This window comes from Megascapheus bottae, chromosome 13, assembly GCF_031878675.1.
Source record: "Megascapheus bottae isolate mThoBot1 chromosome 13, mThoBot2.hap1, whole genome shotgun sequence".
Taxonomy (NCBI): domain Eukaryota; kingdom Metazoa; phylum Chordata; class Mammalia; order Rodentia; family Geomyidae; genus Megascapheus; species Megascapheus bottae.
Window position 1 is genome coordinate 57738247 of NC_143521.1, and position 21638 is coordinate 57759884.

At 59.8% G+C, this 21638-nt stretch overlaps 1 protein-coding gene across 3 annotated transcripts in view; it reads right to left on the reverse strand.

Annotated features, from left to right (window-relative positions):
- Window positions 1-20804, reverse strand: part of Ppp2r2c (protein phosphatase 2 regulatory subunit Bgamma) — a 58336-nt gene extending 37532 nt beyond the window's left edge. Inside the window, exon 1 of one of the 3 annotated variants that reach the window (XM_090343854.1) lies at window positions 20574-20804. In XM_090343854.1, coding sequence (XP_090199980.1) covers window positions 20574-20643 — 70 coding nt within the window. In that variant the 5' untranslated portion in view covers window positions 20644-20804. Of the gene's footprint in view, window positions 1-613; window positions 734-20512 lie in introns of those variants that run through there. The other 2 variants (XM_090343856.1, XM_090343855.1) reach the window with 2 other exon arrangements.
- Between the last annotated feature and the right edge of the window lie 834 nt (window positions 20805-21638).

A 21638-nucleotide genomic window follows, 5' to 3' on the forward strand; every position in this document is an offset into this window, starting at 1 on the left:
CATTACTCCATATCCATACCCCGTGCCCTTTACTCCCCTTCCCTGCACAGGAAACTGGCCAATCCCTAAGGCCCCACTCAAGGAGGGCCCCTGAGAAACTGTCCTCACACCCACCGGCCCCGCTGCCTGCAACGCCACACTAAGGCCCTGGGGCCTCGTTCCCAGAACTGGTCAAAACCACCCCGAGTGTGGCACGGTCTCTTTGTCCGCCCATGTCTTCCTGCACAGCCACTTTCCAAGGTAAGACCAGAAGGCTGAAACGGGCTGGCTGCAGCCCCGAAGTTCACCTGTGGGACTCTTCCCCTGGCAGCTGTGCCCGGGGCGGGCTGGTGGGGCAGCATTCAGGAAGGCTGAAACCCGGCACCCAGGCACCATGTCAGCTCAGGTGAGCTGAGCAGTGCAGACAAACGGGAGGAGGCCGCTGCTCTGTGAGGCAGTGGAGCCCCCGGGGGGGCTGTCCTGGTGCCATCCATAGTGCCCGGTCCACGAGCATCCAGCCTCCCTACCTCCCACCTGCCTGTGCCAGCTGCTAGTTCACCCCCCCCATGGCTCTGGGGCTCAGCCCTCCGCCGGGATGGGTGCACGCTCGGGTTTGGCATCACTTCATGCTCACCTGTGCCCACGCCTCTCTTCTGTCTCCCAGGTCTCCCCATGAGAAGCACAGGCGGGAGGTGAGGGGGAGCAGCAGTCAAGGGGTGAAGCAGGAGGCACTTCACAAACGGCAGGCTTCCCGCCTGGCAAACGTGAGGCCCTGAGTTCAGGGCTCAGGTGGTGGAGCACCGACCTAGAAATAAAGGGGTGGCTGTACAAAGGGAGTGCCTGGGGCCAGCCACACCCACAAGGGAGCCTGGCGTCTCCTTACCCTGTGGCTCTGGCCAGCTCAAACCCAAGTCCCTGGCTCCATCCAGGACATGGGTCGTGGCCTCCTCTCCCATTACTGCCCAGCATGTCTCGGCTCCACCCAGAGCTCTCCACCTGCCTGCCTGGTTCTCAGGTGCCACCTGAGCAGCCCAGCCCGGCTGAGCCCGACTCTGAGCCAGGCCGGGGATGCGGGTGACCTCTATGCTAGACTGATGCCACTTCTTGAGCTGCCAGACCCAGCCAGCCTCATTCTGATGAGACCTGGACACTGCCAGCAGCGTGAGGACTGGGGGGCAAGGCTTCTGCCAGTGCCTGAGAGGCCACCAGGCTGGGTTTACAGTGCCATCGCCTTCACCGGGTTCCAGCAGCTCCAGCCATCTGCCCCCAGCAGAAGGTGTACCCTCCCCTCCACCCTGCACACTGGACGTGGTGGGCAGGGGGCAGGGCACAGCTCCCGTCCACCTGCCGAGACCGTGGAACCCACCCAGGGAAGGGGACCTGTCTTCAGCCACTGCTCCAGCCTCTGGGGTCACCAATCACAGTACATCAACACCAATCCACCCATCCTTCTGCTCAGCTTAGACTGGTGGTTTGGGGCCCTGCTGGGTGCCATGAACGGCCATCGGAGAACTCGGGGAAGGGGACACTGTGACACAGGCTACAAGAGACACTAGACACTTAGCTGTGTCTCCAGCACAAACTGCTCAGCCAGTGGAGCCCCAGCAACACTGGATGTGAGGGGTTTACAGAGGGAGGCACAGGGGCCAGGCTACTCGCCACAGGCCACACAGCTTATACGCTGTGCCACGGGGCTTTGCGCACACACATTCTGTCTCCACGGTTTCCTGTTCACCATGGCCACTGGTGAAGCAGTTTTGGTGGTGATGGGTCCGTGTGCTGTACTGGGAGTTTGGGGTCTCAGAAACCCCAGCCCCCTGGCCTGGCTGGGTCCATGGCACCAAAGTCCAGACTGCCCCATGAGACACCAGGATGCACCAGAGCTGGGCCATCAGGCACCGGCAGAGGCCAGCTGGCTCCGGGTTTCTGGGGGAAGCCTCCGGAGTCGGGCAGGGAACATGAGTCGGGAATCAGCCTTGCCACCTCCTGGCTATGTGACCTTCACCAGTAACTCAACCACTCTGGGCCTCGTGTGCCTGGTCTGTACCCACACAGACGCAGGGCCCAGCCCGAGGGCCGAGATGAAGCTCTGGAAGACGCTGGGTGCTGGGTAAATGTCTTCCCTCCCCACCCACCGCCAGGAGGCCTAGCTGAGCCATCTGTCCCAGGGCCGAGACAGATGGCTCCTGTGCTTCCCAGCGGGGCTGTCTTGCTCGGCCCACGCACCCTGGTGGCAAGGCTAGCACGGGATTTGTCCAGCTCAGCAGCGACACAGAGCCCGGCCCTGGTCACGAGTCCCCCCAATGGTGGCATCTGGGACCCCAGTCCGGTCCCAACATCAGATTTGGACAGAATGGGTAAATTAGGAAAAACTACAGCCCAGAATCAAATAATCAGCAAGACTAGTGGTACAGACATGTGGGGGGACTGGCAGGCTGGAAGCAGCCTTGCTGAAACAGGACAGACAGACAAGCCCGCTACAGGAAGGCTGAGAATAAAGACGGGGCCCTTTGCAGAGTCACTGTCTCCTCCAATCTTCCAGGCAACAGTCAAGTCTCTCCACCACCCTCCCACTTTACAGGGGAAGAAAATAAGGTGCGCGGGGCACAGACTTGTCCCAAGCCCACTGGATAATAAACAAGGTCTTCAGAAGTACTGGAAATGCTAGGTGTCCTGTAAGGGCCTCACACAGCCGCACTAACTGCTCATCTAAGTTCCCTCAAGATCCTTGGAACTACCTGGCACTGTGGCTCACACCCGCGATCCCAGCTACTCAGGAGGCTGAGATCTGAGGATCGTGGTTCAAAGCCAGCCAGGCACGAGGTAAGAGTCCATGAGACTCTTATCTCCAATTGACCACCAGGAAACCTGGAAGTGGGGCTGTGGCTCAAGGGGTAGAGCACTAGCCTTGAGCTGAAGAGCTCAAGGACAGTGCCCAGGCCCAGAGTTCAAGACCCACAACCCAACAAAAGACAGAGACAGAAAGAGAAAAGCTCAAGAATAGTGATTTCAAGCCCCAGGACTGGTACTGAAAAGAAAAAGTGAAAGATCAAAACCTTTACCCACTGCATCAAGGAGGGCAGTTACTGGGAGGGGCTTTGTTCCTCCATTACTTTTCACTGGAAGGAACTGCACAGGAGAGAGAATGGCAGGACAACTAGACTATGCCTCTGGGCTTCCCCGGGCTGACCCACCAGCCAGGGTCCCCTACGGCACGTTCATTTATTGTGAGGACCCTGGGCCAAAGACACACATTGTCTGGGCAGAGAAGCAGGCTGCATGGGTCACTTCCCGTCTCCCCACACCCCTGTAGAATGCCTCCCTGCCGTGGCGAGGGACATTCTAGCTTCCACGCTTGCAGCCCGGCCAGGCAAGCTGTGACCACTGGCATCCTTTCCACCAAAATCTGTGTGTTTAAATCACCCACTGCAACCCATGTCGAGGCAGTGTGTGAAGCGGCCATCCGAGGGACTCTGCAGTCTGCCTGCTCATCCAGTGCTCCAACGACAGGTGACAGGACAGCTGGCCTGCCACCAGAGCACAGCTCTGCAAGGGGAGTTTTCCCGCATGACTTTCCAGTGTATAGCTTTCCAAACCTGAGTGCCCCGCTCACACCCAACACTCTCCTGGCACGTGGTATTGTTGAAGGGGTCTGGGTCCTGCCACCCTCAACCCCAGGGTCAACACTGGAGGCAGAGGTACTTCTAGCCCCAAGTAATATTGTGGCCTCAACGCCAAGTCTCCCAGTTCAAGTGCCTTCAGCTCTAAGGACCTTGAAATCTCCCGTTCCCTGGGTTCTGAGGCTGGGCTCTGGTTAAATCCCAGCTCCTCCTCCGCTTCCGTGGGTGCCTTACCTAACTTCTTGGTTCCTTGGCAGTAACAAGAGTGCTTATTTTTAGGGTCATGTGGAAGGTTCAGTACGGAATTTTGAGCCGTGCTTTCTCCACGGGAACCATCCAGAACGTATCAGCTATACTCCCGAACGCCAGAACTCAGAGGCTTCCTTCTAGTGTCTCTTCCCTGACCATGTCCAAAAGACTGGATTTCCCTTACTACCTGCCATGTGCCCCAACCCACTGAGAATGGTCCTCCTTCCCCGGGGCCCCAGGGGCTTGCCAAGAGCAATGACTGAAGTCGCCGTGGGCTTGTGTCCCCGCACGGCCTCTCTCCAGGTATGAACACATATCACGTCACCTCCCGACTCGGATTCCTCAAGCACACGATGAGTAAGATGGCTGAACTCACCATCCCAGCGTAAGGATGGAGTGCCACCACACTGGCAAAGCCCGCTGCATGGCGGGGCCTGCAGGACTGGCTGGAGTGCAGTACCTGGAGCGCTCCCTGCGTGGCCTCTCCCCGTCTGAGGCCCTCACCGTGGCCGTGGGCCCAGGAGCACAGCCTCAGCTCGGCCCTCCTCACTGTGCCCACCCTCGTGAAGCCGGCAGGGTGGGCATTGCTGTGCCCACTGCCTGGATGGGACGAGTATGGCCCCCCATGCCGGGCTGTTCCCATCTACACAGCTCCAGGGAACAAGAGGCTCGGTTTGTTTAAAAACCAAAAGCCTGCGGAGTGGAGGAGAGCAAGGCTGCAACCCAGAGGCCCGGGGACCTGGGCTTCCTCGGGGCAGGGATCCTGCTTGAAAAGGCTCAACACAGAATTCTTCCAGGGAGACACGGGGAGCTTCTGCGGTGACCGTCCACCACCTGATGGAGAAGCGTGCTATGGGGGGCCGGGGGGCCCTGGGGGGCAGCCTGGAGGCCCACCTCAAGGATCCCTGGGCGCTGGAGCTGGCAGCACGGAGTGAACACAGACAGCGCGCAGCCCAGGGCCCCTGGTGCAGGCCAGGCCCCGGCACCCTCCCTATGGACCTGCTGCCAGCTCTGCCAGCGCCCCACACATGGCACCCAGAGGAGACGCCCACTCTTGGTTTCCATGGGAACCCCCTTGAAATAACCCCACGCTAGGCTGAAACACTTCCCTCAGCACAGCCACAGGGCGGAAGGTGGTGGAGGGGCAGGCACCAAGATCCCGCCCAGGCCCCATCCCAAGGGCCCCTCCAAGGCCTTGGGGGCCTGACCGTCTCCTCTGCTTTGTGCAGTGCAGAGACGGCTTCCTTGACCACAGCATGGAAGAAAGGAAATGGTGTCTGTCTCTCCCCAGGAGGGCCCCACACCAGCCCAGCAGAGCCGAGGCTGTGGGACACAGCCCAGCACAGACCCAGGCTCTGCCTCCTAGAAACAGCCCGCTCCAACCAGCTTCTGAACCCGCCTGCTTTACTTCCCCAAGGGCCCAACAATACAGGGCAGAGCTGTTGCTGTACCCCAGAATCACTGACCCTCCCAGGGCAAGCACTGAGGGGTGCGGCTGCCTGAGGACCTTAAAGTGCATGGTAGATTCTTGGGTTCACCATGGCCCTCACAGGAGGGATGAGGATCACACACACACACACACACACACACACACACACACACACACACACACACACACACACACCGGCCATGGCTCAGGACTTAGCAAGACCACAGGGCTTACGATCATCACGACAGCATGATTTGTTGGGGACTTCTTGACAGACATACACACAAAGCCCTTCCATCCATTTCCTGAGTTAATCTAGAAGCCATAGCTGTCCGTTCTTTATCAAGAGAATACTACGGCATCAGAGGTCAGACAGAGAGTGGCCAGGCCAGGCTCCAGGCCCAGGTGCCCTGACATCTGCCCACTAAGGCCGCACCACAGAGCTCCGGCTGCAGCTCCCAGGGGGCCGTGGGTGAGGGGGCCTGGCTCCTGGCCCCTTCTGCCTCCCTCCACACCCACAGCCGACTTGCCCTCTGACACCTGGACTTGGGGTCAGGGTGCACAGGTCTCCCCTGCTGTGGGAAGCCACGAGATACTCTCCAGGGCCTTTTTTCCAGAAGCTCCGACCAAGGGGCAGGAGTGCCACCTCTAAAGTCCTTTCGTTCATACCCAGCCGTCCCTCTGCCCCCAAGCAAAAGCAATCATGACAGTCGCCATTATCCCAAAAGCACCCGCCACAGGGAACAAAGCAGAAAGGCCATCCAGTAGGTCCTCGTCCACGCCAGAGACGGAGGCTAACCCAGCAAGTGGCACTAGTGTTCCCGCCATGGCACCTCCAACCTTAGCACCTGGCGAGCTGGTCTGTTAGCTCAGGAACCCCGTTCCTGCAGGACTGGCCGGGTCAGGCATGGTGGAGGCAGGGACTAGCGTCAAGGTCAACCAGCTACTCCCCAGCCAGGGGGCAGACGCGGGTCCCCTGGCACTGCCCGGAGGAAAGCCGCTTCGTGGATGGACATGCACAGAGGGGCCCCACAACGCATAGCCTGCATTTCTGACCATAGAACCAGCGTGTCACCACTAAGTGTGTACTGAGAGGAAGAACAGAGCACTGAGGATCCTGTGGCCTCAGCCATGTCCCCACCCCGTGAATAGCAAGGTGCATGTCACAAGGCTGGTGACAGAGGTCTCCAGGCTCTACCGGTTCTTCCTCCCCAGAGATGGGGGGATCGGAGGCCCTGGGGCCTCCCGGACTGGTAGCACTGGAGGATGGAGGTTTTCTGCAACAGAAAAATTAGCACTGGGAGACACAAAGCAGGACAGAAGGTGGGGAATGAACCCCAACTCTTCTGGGTCCATGGTCTGTGAGGCCCTCAGTGGGGGCCTCCAATCCCCCCATCTCCGGGGAGGAAGAACCAGCTGCACCAGCAGCAGGCAGCTGTTAGGACCAGGACTGATGCATCCGGCCACTGTCCACTGCAGAAACTGGCACCCCCCAGCCTCACCATCCCCCCTTCCTCAACACCCCACATGGAAGCCTGAATAGGGGGGTCTCAATTAGGCAAATGGCAACCGCTGTTCATCTGGGTCACAGAGACACGGTGCCATTCGGGGTCACCCACAAGGCTGGCCCAGCGCAGGAGGGAAAGCGGCAGGTGATCCTCACAGCAGGCCGCTTTGGGGATCCCTGCCCACCAGGGCCAGCACAGGAGTGCCAGGGACGCAGGCGAGTGTCGAGGAAGTGTCCAGCCGAGGCTGAGTGACCCAGACCCAGCATCCAGCCCGAGCACACTCCCCCCACCCCCCCTGGGCAAGGCGGCCTGGGTGTGTGCAGGCACATCCAGGGCCTTGCATCTCGGGCAGGAAGCCCTCCCGGCCTCCCCGGCTTTGCCGTGGAAGGTAACACGCCCACACCCAGAGGAATCCATTGGATGAAGCGGTGTCAGCAGCCCTCCACTCACACCGAGGGTGTCTCTGACCCCCTTCCTTCCTTAGAGGACTCTGTGACCTTGGGGTTTTATGGAGGTCCCATTCCTCTACATTCTGTCCCTCCCCAGCCCCAGTCCACGACCTAACACAGCAGGCCTGAGAGTCCTGTGCAAATGAACTCATTCTTCCAGGAAGGCTCTCAGCCTCCCTCTACCCAGGATAGCAAGAGCCTCCATATTCAGATACAGGCTTCTGCCCTCCCTTGCCCATCTGGTCTATTCTGGAGACACCTTGGGACATCGATCCTGTTAATGACATTCACAGCCTCCAGAAACTTCTGGCACATGGCATGTGACCACCAAAGTACAGACTGCGGTTGGCTGGATGTGCAGAGTCCCTCAGCCTTGTGCAGTGCCCACCCCATTATCCCCAATCCTGACCCTTCCTTACAGGGCCCTACACAGCCATGACCCCCAACTAAACCCACCTTCTCCTCGGGACAGAACCCCCAGTGCAGGCTACAACTGCAGCTATGGCTTGCACTTTCTAGGTTGTTCCCTTTATCACTGCCTGGTGGGGTGGGCCAGCAGGCAGGGCCTGGGTTATAAATCCAGCCAAGTCTGTTTTATGGAGAACAGGCTGCACTGCCATAGGTTTTTATCACCGCCTGTTTACAAAGACAAAGCATAATTAACTCTCAGCTTCCTGGGTTAGGTAGCCAGAGAGGAGGACTGACAAAGGGAGTTCTGGCAGTCCCATTCCTTTACTCTCCTCTGGAGGACTGGCTATGGCTGTTCTGGGTCCAGTCAATGGACCCTGGAGTCTGAAATGTAGGGGAAGGATGGAGAGGAGCTGTGGGGGAGTGAGGGTGGTGGACGGCCCAGCGGAGCCTGCCCTTCTGAGGGAGGCTGGCACTCCGCCCAGAGACTGGCAGCCACCCCTCCTTGGCCCAGCCTCCTGCAGGCCCAAACCTCCTAAGGAACAAACCATCCACCTGCCTGGTAGCGTTCTGAGCAGGAACAGCACACGGCTGCCTCAGCTTCCCCCAGGACAGGACACGAGAACGGGTGGCTAAGGTCCCTGACAGCCTGGACAGGACAGGAGAGGGTCCAGAACTGCTGCCGCTTGCCTAAGGCTGTGAGGGAGCGGGAACACGAAGCTCCAGAGCGCAGCCCTCGGCGTCCAGGCCTGCATCCCCTCCACACCCTCCAGGACCACTCGGGTCACTCTGTGAAAGACACTGTCCCTCCAGAGAGCACACCACTGTTTGTGGTCTCCAAACTGCCCTGGTGTCACACAAGAGGAAACCAAAGCGCATGCCCGACAGGATCCCTTTCGAAGGACACAGCTACCCCAGGTCTTCAGTTTATTGCTGGCCCTTTCCATGGCCCAAGAAGGGACCCAGTTTCGAGTGTTAGGAACGAGCTCCCCTCAGCTGTGTGCCAGGGGCTCACACCTGCAATCCTACTCACTCAGGAGGCTGAGATCTGAAGGCTGTAGTTCAAAGCCAGCCCAGATGGAAAAGTCTGTGAGACCCTTGCCTCCAATTAAACCACCAGAAAGCAGAAAGCAGAGCTGCGGTTCAAGTAGTAGAGCACTACTATTGAGTAAAATAGCAGAGCGACAGTGCCCAGGCTGTGAGTTCAAGCCCCAGGACTGACGCTAGGGCCCACTGTGGTCCACCCCCGGCTGGTTACAGGAGGGGTGGGGTGGAGGTGTGCTGAGGCATCCCTGCCCAGCATAACGACGAGCCCGTGCAGCCGGGCATCTCCATCTGCCCTTGACTGTCCTCAAGAGGACATTCTTGTCCCCAATCTGCAACCAAACACTCAACGGCACCGCTGGAGAAACGGTCGTGACGGCAGAGGACGACGAGCCCAGAGCCCTGCCAGGGCGTCCACCTGCACGGGTCCACACAGCAGGGAGGGCGTGTGGGTCAGATGGCCCTGGAGACCTCCGGAGAGTCCTCACAGGGCAGACACAGGAGAAGGGAGGCAGAGAGCAACCCCTGCAGCTGGCCCAGGGGCCCAGTCACCAGCACTGCAAGTTTCCAGTAAAATGCTTGCGTAAGGCCAAGCCAAGGAGAGGACGGAGAGGTCAATGTGTCCTTCTTGGCACAGGCTGCACCAAATCAGCCAAGCAGGAAAACCCGCCCAGCTCACCTGTTCCAGCTCTGCGAGCTCACCACAGGGTCCTGGCTTCAGGCCCACCCCGGCCACTGCTGCTGCCAGAAGACCCCACCCCCTGCCCTGCAGGGGAGGCACAGGGCCCCCAGAGACACACACCGCCAGTCCAGTCTGCCCCCCCTCCCGGAGACAGCCTTTGCTCGCTGGCCTCCTTTTTTGCTTTGATGGGAAGAATCAGGGGTGCTCTTGTGAATGAGGAATTGGTATGGAGGGAGAGCCCCGCCCGGGCAGGAAAGCAAGACTGGGCAGGCCACGGAGACCAGGGCGGTGGCCCCGAGGTCACAAAGAAACCAGATGGCTGCGGGCTATGTCCAGGCCATCTGTGGCAAGCTGCAGGCTGCGCCTCTGGGGAGAGACCCCAGCATGGATGGTGACACGATCGGCAGTGGAGAGGACACGGGTAGGTGGAGCCCAGCCCTGCTTCCAGCCAAGGGCCTGCGACTCCCTCCAGATAAATGGCAGTGGCAAAGTGAGAGGAAGCAAAGGAAGGGTGAGCCTGTCCAAAAGGAGAAACAGACTCATCACCTGACCTATAAAATGGTAGCCCCTCCGTACACCTGAATAATAAATGCAGCATCATATTTCCCCCCCAAAAAATGAGGACAGTGCACGAGTGCCAGTTGACCATCATGGAAAGTTCAGTTGCCACCCAACAGTCCAATTGTCCTGACAAGGACCAGGGTCCCCTCAGCCACCACACACCCCCGCCACGCATAACCCTCCCCCTCTGAGGACAGGCCAGCTACTAGTGTCTAAGACAGGCCCCTCAGAGACCCTGTGCAGCACAGGGGCCAGCCCCACCCCATCCCCGCACAGCCCAGAGTGGCCACGAAGTTGCCCTGAGATCTGACTCCTCGCCCACAGCAACAAGTGGTGGCATCAGAATTACCTGTGTGCCAGGAGCACAAGACCGTGAAGCCTCCTTCCCAGCCAGCGCCCCACCACCCACCCTGCCATACTCCCGCCAGAGACGGAGAACACAGCCACCAGCCCCCAGGCGCTGGGGCTTTTAAAGCAGGAGAGACCAAAGTTGATGGGTTGGCTGTGATCAACAGATGACTCTAAGTACTTCAGACACAAGGACTTGGGGATGTAAAGAAAATCACCCCCAAATTTCAGCTCATTTGAACTTAGGCTTAGTAGACCATATGATATTTCAACGGTTATTCTAGCCTTTAATAAACACTCCAACCCTCAGCTGGGGCTTGGAGGATCACATCTATAATTCTGGCTACTTGAGAAGCAGAGATGGCGAGAATCGTTTCCAGGCAGGCCTGCAGTTTCCAGGCCAGGAAAAGCCCACAATCCATTTCAACAGAAAGAAGCTGGGTGTGGTACCACATACATACTGGTCATCCCAGCTTCCCAGAGAAGAAAGAACACAAGGGGCACAGCCCAGGCGCACGCCTGAGCGGGAATGAGACCGTGTCAAACATGATTAATGCAAAAGAGGACCAGAGACGTGTCTCAGCAATAGCTCACCCACTTAGCAACCATGAGACCCTGAGTTCAAAATGCCACCAGTGCAATCTGAAAAACACTCAGCCTTTCAACCAAGTATTGCTAGAAAGCCAGACCTGAGGAAAGGCAGCCAAGTAGACAGTCACAAGGACACTCATTTATCTTAAACCACCAAGGTCCAACAGCAGGGGAGAAGCATCTGCATCCTCCGTTCTCCCAGCCTTATGCCCTCATTTAATCAAGACCAGGCCCCAAGGGGCTGGGAAGGTGGCTTAGTGCCAAGAGTGCTTGCCTAGCATGCATGAAGCCCTGGTACAACGTACACAGAAAAAGGCAGAAGTGGCGTTGTGGTTCGGGTGGTAGAGTGCCATTGTTGAACAAAAGTAGCTCAGGGACAGTGTCTAGGCCGAAGTTCAAGCCCCAGCACTGGCCAAAAAAACCAACCAAACCAACAAAAGACCTGGGGTCCGGCCCGCAGTCTCTCTCCACCTCTCCCCACTGGCCAGGGCCTGCTGGCCTCTGACGGCAATGCCCTCTCCTCATCCCCCTTCCAGACCTCGCGTCATCCTCCATTTCCTCTTCTTTTCCAGACTGGGAAAGTTCCACAGTGCCTGCCCACCATCCAAGACCCATGAGCAATACTCCAGCCGCCCCTGACACATGCCAGCTGGTTCCCCCTTCTGTGCCATCTCACCTCCCTCCTGCCTGAAACCCTTCTGCCCTGCTCCCCCTCCTCACACTCGCCTTCCTCAAACCTCCCACTGGCGCCAACTGCTTTGCAGAGCCTGCCCCAGCCTGAGCATCTCTGGCCACCTGCTTCCAGGCTGTCCGCTGGATCATCCCCTCATCACACTGGACTGCAGCCATGTGTTCCCTAGTTCTAGAAGGTCTGTGGAGGTGGATGGCATCCTTTTCCTCCTTCCCCCAGCCCTCTCCACTCAGCCCACATCTACCACAAACAACACACACACACACACGTGTGTGGCTCTCGGATCATCTCTACAGGATGGAATAGTATGCAGCGGATAAGAGTGTTTACCCCAAGTGCATGATCATAGCAGGAAAATGTTCACAGTTCATTTCAAGCTTTAAAAAAAAAAGACATAAAGCTCTATTACAGCCAGGCGCCAGTGGCTCACACCTGTAATCTCTGAACAAAACTTGTTCAAGGAAAGCACCCCAGTCAAGAGTTCAAACCGCAAGTCCAACCAAAGACCCTTACCTTAGAAGGTGTGGGGGGAGTTAGACAGACACACGAGTGGATCACGTGGCCACAGTGGAAAGTCAAGGGCTTTGACCTCCTCTGTTACACTTCCTGCCTTTTCAGGTATTTCTCTACCAAAATATCACGGAACGATAAATTCAGCTCCTCACCAAGAGGAAGGACCTTAACACGTGCACAGCTCAGCTCCTGGGGGTGAGGGTCTCGACGCAGGAATTTATTTTTACAGCTTCAATAAAGAGTCTTGCCTCTCCTTGGGCTATAAAATACTCATGGGGGCTTTTTTTTATCACCTTTCACTTGAAGCACTGCCGTAGAAGCTGCTGAGGTTCTGCCGGGGACTGTCAACTACACCCCAGCCCTCCGGGCTGTCCCATGGCCTGGCCCCGCGGAGGGGCCATGCAGCGAAGACTTCACCCAGCGTGCCCAAGCAGGAGAGCGGGCTGGCATTCTGCGTTGCCTGGTGAGACTCCCTTGACCCCAGCCACAGAGGCCCCGCTCCCAGCACTCTCAACAACCACTGTGGAAATTCACAGTTGTCCTGTGACCTGTGTCGTGTGCCTCTGTCCAGATAAGAAGCACTTTCTTACTGGCAGTTACAAAGGTATGGGGAAATACCACTTCATCCAAGTGGCTGTTTAGTTAGGAGCCTGTCATTGTTAACGCAACTTTGGGACTGCTGAGAAGTGGGGTGCTTTCTCCCTCTGTCGAGGGGCTTGTCAGAGTGGGGCACACAGCCCTGGCCTGCTGTGGTTCTTTCGAAGCTGGGATAGCCCCAACTGGTGCCAGGAAGACTCTTCTCTAAGTTCAGCCCAGCCTCCAGGATGTCACCCTCTGTGCTTTCAACTTGGGGCAGTAACTTCAGCCGCCTCTCATCTCATCCCTCACCCAGACCACCCCACTTCCAGCCAAGGATCGGGCCTCTCCACATCGCTCCTCTGCCTCCCTCTGAATCTCTGAAGGGCAGCTTCCAGATTTCCAACATTCCCCTGTCTTCCACATCCCACATCCATCCATCCCAAACGCTTTCTTCTTTTTTTTCCCTGCACTGGGGGGTTGAACTCTGGGCCCCACATTTGCTAGGCAGCCACTGCACCACTTGAGCCAGGCCCTCAGACTTTTTGCTTTCAGTCTGGTTTCCAGATAAGAGTCTGGCGCTAACACTGCCCAGGCTGGACTCAAACCTCCGTTCTCCCATCTGACTTCAGAGGAACTGGGATTCCAGGCTCAGGCCACCACCCTAGCTGGAAGCACAGCACAATCTCACAGCACGCGAAGGGAAGAAGGGCTGGATTGGAAGCTCTTCAATGGATTATTTTTCTCTACATTTTTGGAAGGTTTCATGAAACCATTTTTTTCAAATTGCTTAAAGGAATTTGAAACTTAATGGTAAAAGTAGATCCCTGAGCTGGGAGTGTGGCTTAGTGGTAGAGTGCTTGCCTAGCATGCATGAAGCCCTGGGTTTGCTTCCTCAGTGCCACATATACAGAAGAAGCACTATGGCTCAAGTGGTAGAGTGCTAGCCTTGAGCAAAAGAAGCTCAGAGACAGTGCCAGGCCCTGAGTTCAAGCCCCAGGACTGGAAAAAATAAAAATAAAAAAAGAACGTAGCTCCCTTCCATTCCAATTTTGTGTCGTGCTCACATTATTTCATCCCCTCCTGGCTGGGAGCCTGAGAGGTTACCAGTCCTCTGCCTTGTCCATGGGAAAGCAGCTCCGAGGCAGGAAACGATGCCAAAGGCACCAGGCTGGACCAGCCCTCCCCTGGGTGCCCAGTCCAGGGGCTGGCATCCCACACCCTGGGGCCCTGGCAAGACCCCTGGGATTGCAGGCCAGGGCAGGCTTGGAGGGACAGGAAGCCAGGAGGTCAGGCCCACCCACAGGGGCCCTCGGGTTGGTAAGCGATCTCATCTCCACTTGGGGCAGCACACTCTGCCCAGCAGAGCCTTTGTTCTGCCTCAATGGGCCATTCAGCCGCGCCCTGGAGGACAACAGTCCACTGTGGAAGGGTCCTGGGTGGCACCGTGGCCACCAGGTGTGTCCTGCCATAGCCAGCAGGCCGGTGCCTTGCAAGCTCCCAGGAGGGGCTCGGACACTGCCAGGGGCTGGGGTCTGTCGCTCTGCCTGGGCTGTTCCTGGCCAGAAGGCATTGGGGCCACAAGTCTCCCTAATACTCAGTCCTCTGGGGTCCCAGAGGGGACCTTGTCTCCAGGGAGCCCCAAAGAACACTCCAGGCAGATAGGTTTCAACCCTCAAACCTCCTAAGCCAGGAGCAGATCGAGAATGGTGCAGGGCAGCTGTCTGCAGGCTGTTGGCCCCAGTGGGTGCGGGGGACAACGGGGTCTGAAGACAGATGAGCTGAGTTCCAACCCCCTGAAGAGTCAGGTGTAACCAGCAGGGCCAGCCATGGCTCTGTGGGCTTCAGGGTCTCCTCAGCTCCGTGGGGCACCCAAGGCCCTTGGAGCAGGGGCCGGCGGGGGGGGGGGGTCCTTGTTTCTAGAACTCCCCTGCTCTGCCCACCCAAGGATGTGGCGAGGCTGCCACTCTGGAGAGGACAGGGGACTGGGCAGGAGAGCTCAGTCCAGGGGAAGATGCCAGCAGGGCACACTCAGGGGGCCGGGTGAGAGTGACCGCCCCTGATCCCCTCAGAGGCCTCAGAAAGGGTCCCAGAGCAGGTCCCCGAGCCATCGTGGGGCTGTTAGCCGCCCTCCTGCCTCACTCTTTCCTGAAGAGGCCCCCGGGTGATGCTTCCTCAGCACTCCATTCTCCTCTGCCGTGCTGGACACTGAAATGCGTCCCTGTTCCACATGTCCTGCTCTGTCCCCTGGTGCCCGTGGACCTCCAGGCTGCACGTCCCTTTTCTCCTTCCTCACTCAGCTCTAGAAGTGTTTGTTGAGTGACTGAGTGAGGGTCATATATAGCCTTGCTCTTAACTCTGGGCATTCAGGGTGGGGCTGTAATTGTGAACTAAACAAATGAGAAAAGCACCCAACCTCATTGCTATTCAGATAGGGACTGAAAAATAAAATACTTCCATTTGCTATCTGCAAAGGTCAAACAAATCAGCCCACCTAACGCTGTCAGCGTGTGGCTAACGCGGGGGAATTTTCTGGAGAATGGTTTCTTAGTATGTACCAAGACTATTAAAGGTGTGTATGGTTTTATAGCTATTTTTGAAGACTACTAGTCGAAAGCTAAGGAGAGGGGTGGCTGGTGGCTGGCTGGGGCAGTTCTCCCCATGAGCAGCCAGGAGCCGGCTACAGAACTAAGGATGGGACAGCAGCCAGCAGGCTACCCCCTCCCTCCACGTCCTGCCTCCACCCCCCTCCTGCCTGCACGGAGAGGACGCTATTAAAGTTTAGATGCGAAAAGCAGACCCCAGTCCTCTCCATGCCTGGCAGGACCATTGAGGAACCCGAGAACCTGCACCCAGGGGTGCAGATGGGCAGGTGCAGTTCCCGCGCTCACCCCACCCAACAGGGAACCAGCCCAGTGGGAGACAGGCTCCACCAACCGTGGAAGCCCCCGGGGAGAGGGAAGGCCAAGGAGTCCATCCCCAGAACTCTCTGCTAGCACCCATAGGAAGCAGAATGTGAATGCATAAGGAGCAGGGGGGAAAGGCGCTGAGGTCTAAAACGTGAAACTGTCATGTCTTCCGTGGCTGCCGTGCTGTTTAACAGTCCACAGGGCACTGTGGTCACGCGTCCATTTCAAATGCAGCGGTGAGACTCACCGAGACGCAGGGCGGCAGGAGAGTGACTCAGTTGTTCCTCAGAACTCAGTCACGTCCGCATGCCGTCTGCCCATCAGCCGCCTGGGGTGGGGCTGGAAAGAGGGGGAAGAAAAGGAGCTGTGGGCGCAGCGCCTCCCTGACCTGCGTCCTCACCTCCCATCTAGGTGAGTGGGCTCAGGAGGGCTGAGAGGGCAGAGGGCAGCGGCTGGGCACGCCACTGCTTTCAAAATGAGATCCTGACCCAGGAGGGCAAAGAAGCCAAGAGAGAGCAACGAGGCCCTCCAAACCCAAGCCCCAGCACGGACGCACATCTGGCTTGCACACGTGCGTGCGGGCACACACACATCTCCAGATGTCAACACCAGAGCTTGGACCCAAGCACAAGTCCACAGTGTGGGACCACCCAGAATGGACCAGGGTGCCACTGTGAGGTGAGGCCTTCATGGTCACATCCTGAATTAGAAAGGCAGCTTTGAAACTGCTTCTGTAGAGACAGTGCAGCTTTGATTAAAAACACAGACATGAGCATTACAAAAAGCCTGGAGGGAAAATTGTGCACAGCCAGCAGGGTCCATCGGCATGGCCCGGACCAGCAGTGGCTCCCTTTCTCTCTCATCCGCCACCTGTCACCTCCCTGCAAAGCCCCCAGCATGCCACCAGCCAGGCTGCCACTTCCCAAGGTCTAAAACGCCTCTTACCAAATGTCCCTCAAAGCTCTTGAAGCTTTAAGAAAAAAAAAAATCTGTAGCAAGTAAAAATAGCCAGGAGACAATGTGGAATGCTTTATTAGAAGCTGATTTTTCACCCTCCAGAAACAAAACGTGAGAAGCCCTGCATAACTGCCACTGGCTTCAAGTCAGGACTCATTAAAAGTGGACGCTGCCCAGACACCCATGGGCGGGGACCAGCCGACTCAAGGCTTTGAGGAGCCTGTGAGCTTGGCCTGGTCGTAGAGCGCTTGCCTACCATGCACGAAGACCCAGGTTCGATTCCTCAGTACCACATACCCAGAAAAGGCTGAAAATGATGTTGTGGCTCAAGTGGTAGAGCTCCAGCCTTGAGAAAGCCCAAGGACAGGGCTCAGGTCCTGAGTTCAAGCCCCAGGGCTGGCCAAAAAAAAACAAAGGCTTGAGGAATCGGGCAGCAGTAATAGCCTTGGCCAGCATACAATTGCAGCAGCTCCTTGGCCTTTGCTCATGGAGCCTGTGACAACCCGGAGAAGGACTGACCCAGCCAGCCTAAAGCCCAGGGGACTGGGGTCCAGGGAAGGACACCTGGCCCCTCTCCCTGCCCAAGACGCTCAAGAAAAGGTTGGCCAGAACACAGCACTGGCAGATGGAACAAAGGGGGCCCCAAGCCCGGCAGTCCAGCATCAAAGGCCAGCAAGGTCCTTGCTGTCCCTCTGGGCTCTAAGTCTCAGAGCCCCGGCCACCGTGCAGGGACAGCACCAGAGCTCAGAGCTCCCAAAACCAGATCTCGGGGGTCTCTCCCTTGACCCCCCCTTCACAGGACCAACGCCAAGAACCCAGAGATTAGCAACTCTGACATGAGTGAACTGAAAGCTAACAAGGCCCTCCTGGTTCTCTCTATCACATGGTGTAGTCACCTGGCAGCCTCCTGGGTCGCCTGACGAGGTGAAAGGTGTGTGTGCACCGAGGGGGCATACCAGCTCTTGTAACTAGAGACCAGCACATGGAGTGGACGTCAGGACTGGCTGCCTCCACGACCTTCCGCTCTCCCTCATGCTCTACCTTGCTGTCAACAGTGTCAGCTGAAGACTCGCTCCCTCGTGGTGCCAAGATGGCTGCCAGCAACCACAAGAGTCCCATATTCTTATCCCAAGAAAGACACACTTCCTGCAGCTTCCTCAACTTCACACTCAACCTCCAGAACGGACTTTCACGTCCACTCTAGAATCAGGTGCTGCAAGGGGCATGGACCCTTTGATGTGTCTGGGTGTCCGTGGACCCAGGCATCTTTCTGGGAGATTCTACATCACTGGTTGTCCCGACACCCCAAGTTCATTGTGCCCAGTGGTCATGGCAACCAAATCAAATCAACTGATCTCAGCCATGAGTAGGCACATACACACACACACACACACACACACACACACACACACACACACACAAATCCACTCTTCTAATTCATACCCATGTGTAAATGACTAGCAAACTTTTCTCAAGGTATTTAGGACGGCACCAGACTCATGAACTCCACTGTCAAACACGAGGACACCAGGCAGGCCAGAGGCAGGTGTTCGGGGAGAATGACAGGGCCCTAAGACTAGGAGGCACGTGGCAAAGGAGGAACAGGAAGCAGATGAGAACAGCTGGTGAGTTTCCCACCATCAGACAGTCAGGAAGTCACCTTCCTGAGCCTTTCTCAGATGGAGACTTAGCGTCACTGCTCACGCTTCATGCAGCTCCTCCACCACAAAATGGAACAGAATGGGGCCATTTAGTAAACACCAACACTAGGCTAAATGTTATGCCAGAGGCCATCTCCACCCACCTCCACGGTCGAAAAGGCTCTGTAACTTCTAAGGTCAGGCGGCAGGGAAAAAGTGAGACCACAATTGGAACCGGAGTCTGAGCAGGAACAAGTCTGAACGCTCCCACACATGGCTGGCTGCCAGCAGGCGGTGGGAGAAGGTCTGCTTTAGAGGAGACTGCGGCCTTCCTCTCATCCCACAAGCAGCAGCCGGCCACCCTCTCCTCCCGAAGCTGCCTTCCTGAGGACAGGACTTCCCACCTGGGACCTGGGTACCCAGCCCAGTGCCCAGCACACTCTGCCACTCTTTCTGAACCACGGGCAGGACTGGAAAGGACATGCCATGGAGAAAATTAGAAATGGGCTAAGAAAGACCTTGCATGGGACCCCAGCATACAGTAGGCACTGTGTGCAGTCTTTCTTGCGGCCTTGGCACACAGTAGGTGCTCTGCAAAACCATGCGTGCCCTCCAGAACACAGCAGGCATTGTGAGACCTTGAACGTGGCCCTGGCACACAGTAGGAGCTGTGGAAAACCTTGTATGATGTGGCCTTGGCATACAGTAGGTGCTATATAAGGCCTTGAGCGTGGCTGTGGCACACAGTAGGCTCTTGAGTGTTGCTCTGCACTTGATAGGTGCTGTTAGAAGCCCTGTATGTGGCCCCAGCATACAGTAGGTGGTTCTCCCCCAACAGACAGACAGACAGGCACACACAGAGAGACACACACACAGCAGATGCCTTGCTTGTGGTTTAACAACTCACAGTTCCAAGGTCACCATGTTATCTGGCCCATGCAGAAAACTCCTAGTAGACAGGGCAGTCGTAGGTGCTCTAATTTGACACACGGGGAAACTGAGGCAGGCGAAAGGCACACACGGGTTCCTTGGCTGCCCAGGGTCAGTAAAGACCAGCATGTGCTTCAGAGAAGAGGGGGACCCTGAGGAACCCCGTGGGTTGATAGAGAGGGGGAGGGAATGGGGCCGAAAGAGCGAGCTGTGCGTCCTGGCGCTGGATAGGCAGTGCAGGGATGAGGTGAAGGCGGCAGGGCCAGCCTGGCACAGCGAGGAGCCGGGTCCCCGGCCAACCCCCCCCAGACGTCCAGGCCCTGCCCGGCCCCGGGGCCCCGCGCCCCCGCCCCGAGGCGCCCCGGCCCTGCCCGTCCCCAGGTCCCCGCATCCCCCACAGGCGCCCCGGCCCTGCCCGTCCCCAGGTCCCCGCGTCCCCCCCCCAGGCGCCCCGGCCCTGCCCGTCCCCAGGTCCCCGCGTCCCCCCCAGACTCCCAGGCCCTGCCCAGCCCCAGATCCCCGCGCCCCCGCCCCGAGGCGCCCCGGCCCTGCCCGTCCCCAGGTCCCCGCGTCCCCCCCCCCCAGGCGCCCCGGCCCTGTCCGTCCCCAGGTCCCCGCGTACTCCCCCAGGCGCCCGGCCCTGCCCGGCCCCGGGTCCCCGGGTCCCCGCGTCCCCGTCCCGAGGCGCCCCGGCCCTGCCCGTCCCCGGGTTCCCGCGTCCCCCCCGAGGCGCCCCGGCCCTGCCTGGCCCGGATCCCTGCGTCCCCCCGAGGCGCCCCGGCCCTGCCCGGCCCCGGATCCCTGCGTCCCCCCGAGGCGCCCCGGCCCTGCCCGGCCCCGGGTCCCCGCGTCCCCGCCCCGAGGCGCCCCGGCCCTGCCCGGCCCCGGATCCCTGCGTCCCCCCGAGGCGCCCCGGCCCTGCCCGGCCCCGGATCCCTGCGTCCCCCCGAGGCGCCCCGGCCCTGCCCGGCCCCGGGAACCCCGCGCGGCCGGCGGCCAGGTGTGACTCAGCGGTTCCCGCGCGGGGCGCACCCCGCAGGCCGGAGCCGGCCACTCGGAGCCCCCCGCCGGGAGCGCCCCGGCCCCGCCGCCCCAGCCCGGGCGCCCCGGAAGTGACCGCCCGGCGCGAGCCCACCGCCCCCCCCCGAGCGCCGGGCGCCTCTCCCCCAGCCCCCGGACCCTCCTCCCGCGGGAACCCCCGGGTGTCCTCCCCCGGCGCGCCCCGCCGCGGCCCCGGGAAATCCCGTGGGCCCTGGGCAGGGCAGGAATGGCGAAGGCCGAGCGGGTGTCAGCCGGCGGGCGCGGAGGGCGGCGCGGAGGAGGGCGGCGCGGGGGAGGGCGCGGGCGGCCCGGGGTCGGGATCCCTCCCTCCGTCCGGCCCGGCCCGGGGGCGGGGGGGACACACGACACCCAGCGCGCGGTCCACACCTTCGGAGGGCACTCGGTGCGACGGCATCCCCGCGCCGGGCCTCGGACACCACTACGTTACCTTCGGTCACATAGCTGTGGTCCCGCAGGAAGCTGTGGTTAATTTTCCGCGCGTCCGTGTCCTCGCCCATTGAAGGCCGTGCCCGGTGCCCTGGGCATGCCCGGCCGCCGCACACCGATGCAATCCGCAGAGGTCGCGCCGGGCGCGCGGGCCATGCCGCCGCCGCAGCCTAGCAAGGGCGCGGGCCGCCGGGGCCCCGGGGAGCGGGCATCGCCGCCGGGCGGCGGGGAGGGGCGGCGGGGACGGCCGGGGCGGGCGCCGCGGTCAGGCGAGCGCGCGGCGTGCGGGCGGCGGCCGCGGGTGCGGGGCCCGGGCGCGCATGCCGGCCGATGGGGCGCGCGGCGTCCGTGCGCCGGCGCCGGCGGCGGGGGTGGCGGCGGGCGGCGGGGGTGGCGGCGGGGGTGGCGGCGGTGGCGGCGGTGGCGGGGGTGGCCGGGTGCCGTGCGCAGGGCTGCGGCGAGGGGACGCGCGCGATGCTGCGCGGAGCGGGGGCCGAGCCGGCCGCGCGGGCTCCGAGCTGGCCCCTCCCTCGCGCCGCCCCGCGCCCGCCCGCCCGCAGGTGGAGCCGGCGCTCGGGCCCTGCGCTCCGCCGTGCGCCCCGGGAAGGGGGAACCGGGGGTCGTGCGGGGCTCCCGGGCGCCCTCGGAGCGGGAAGGCGGCTGCCTTAGCTGGGAGGCATGGGGGCGCACTGAAAAAAAAGGGGGGTACCTAAACATGGCACCGTTAGGGGCTCAGGGAGGAGGACAGGCTCCAGGGGCTCCCCGAGCACCCAGGTGGGTCTGGTGAGGACGGGGCGCAGCCCCCCACCCTGGAGAAACTGCGGATGAGCGGGCCTCCCCCAGGGAGACCCCCTCCGTTCCCTCCTCCTCTCCATCTCCCCCCCAGGTGAGATGTAGCTGTGAACACCAGAATTGGGGGGACCCCAAAGACACCCACAGGTTTCCCCCCCCATGACCAAGCCAAGAGGGAGCTCGGTGCCTTCCCTGTCCTTCCCGCCTGCCTCCCTCGCTTGTTTACTCTTCCTCCTCACCTCTCCCCTCCCTCTCTCCTGGCATTGCTGTGTCC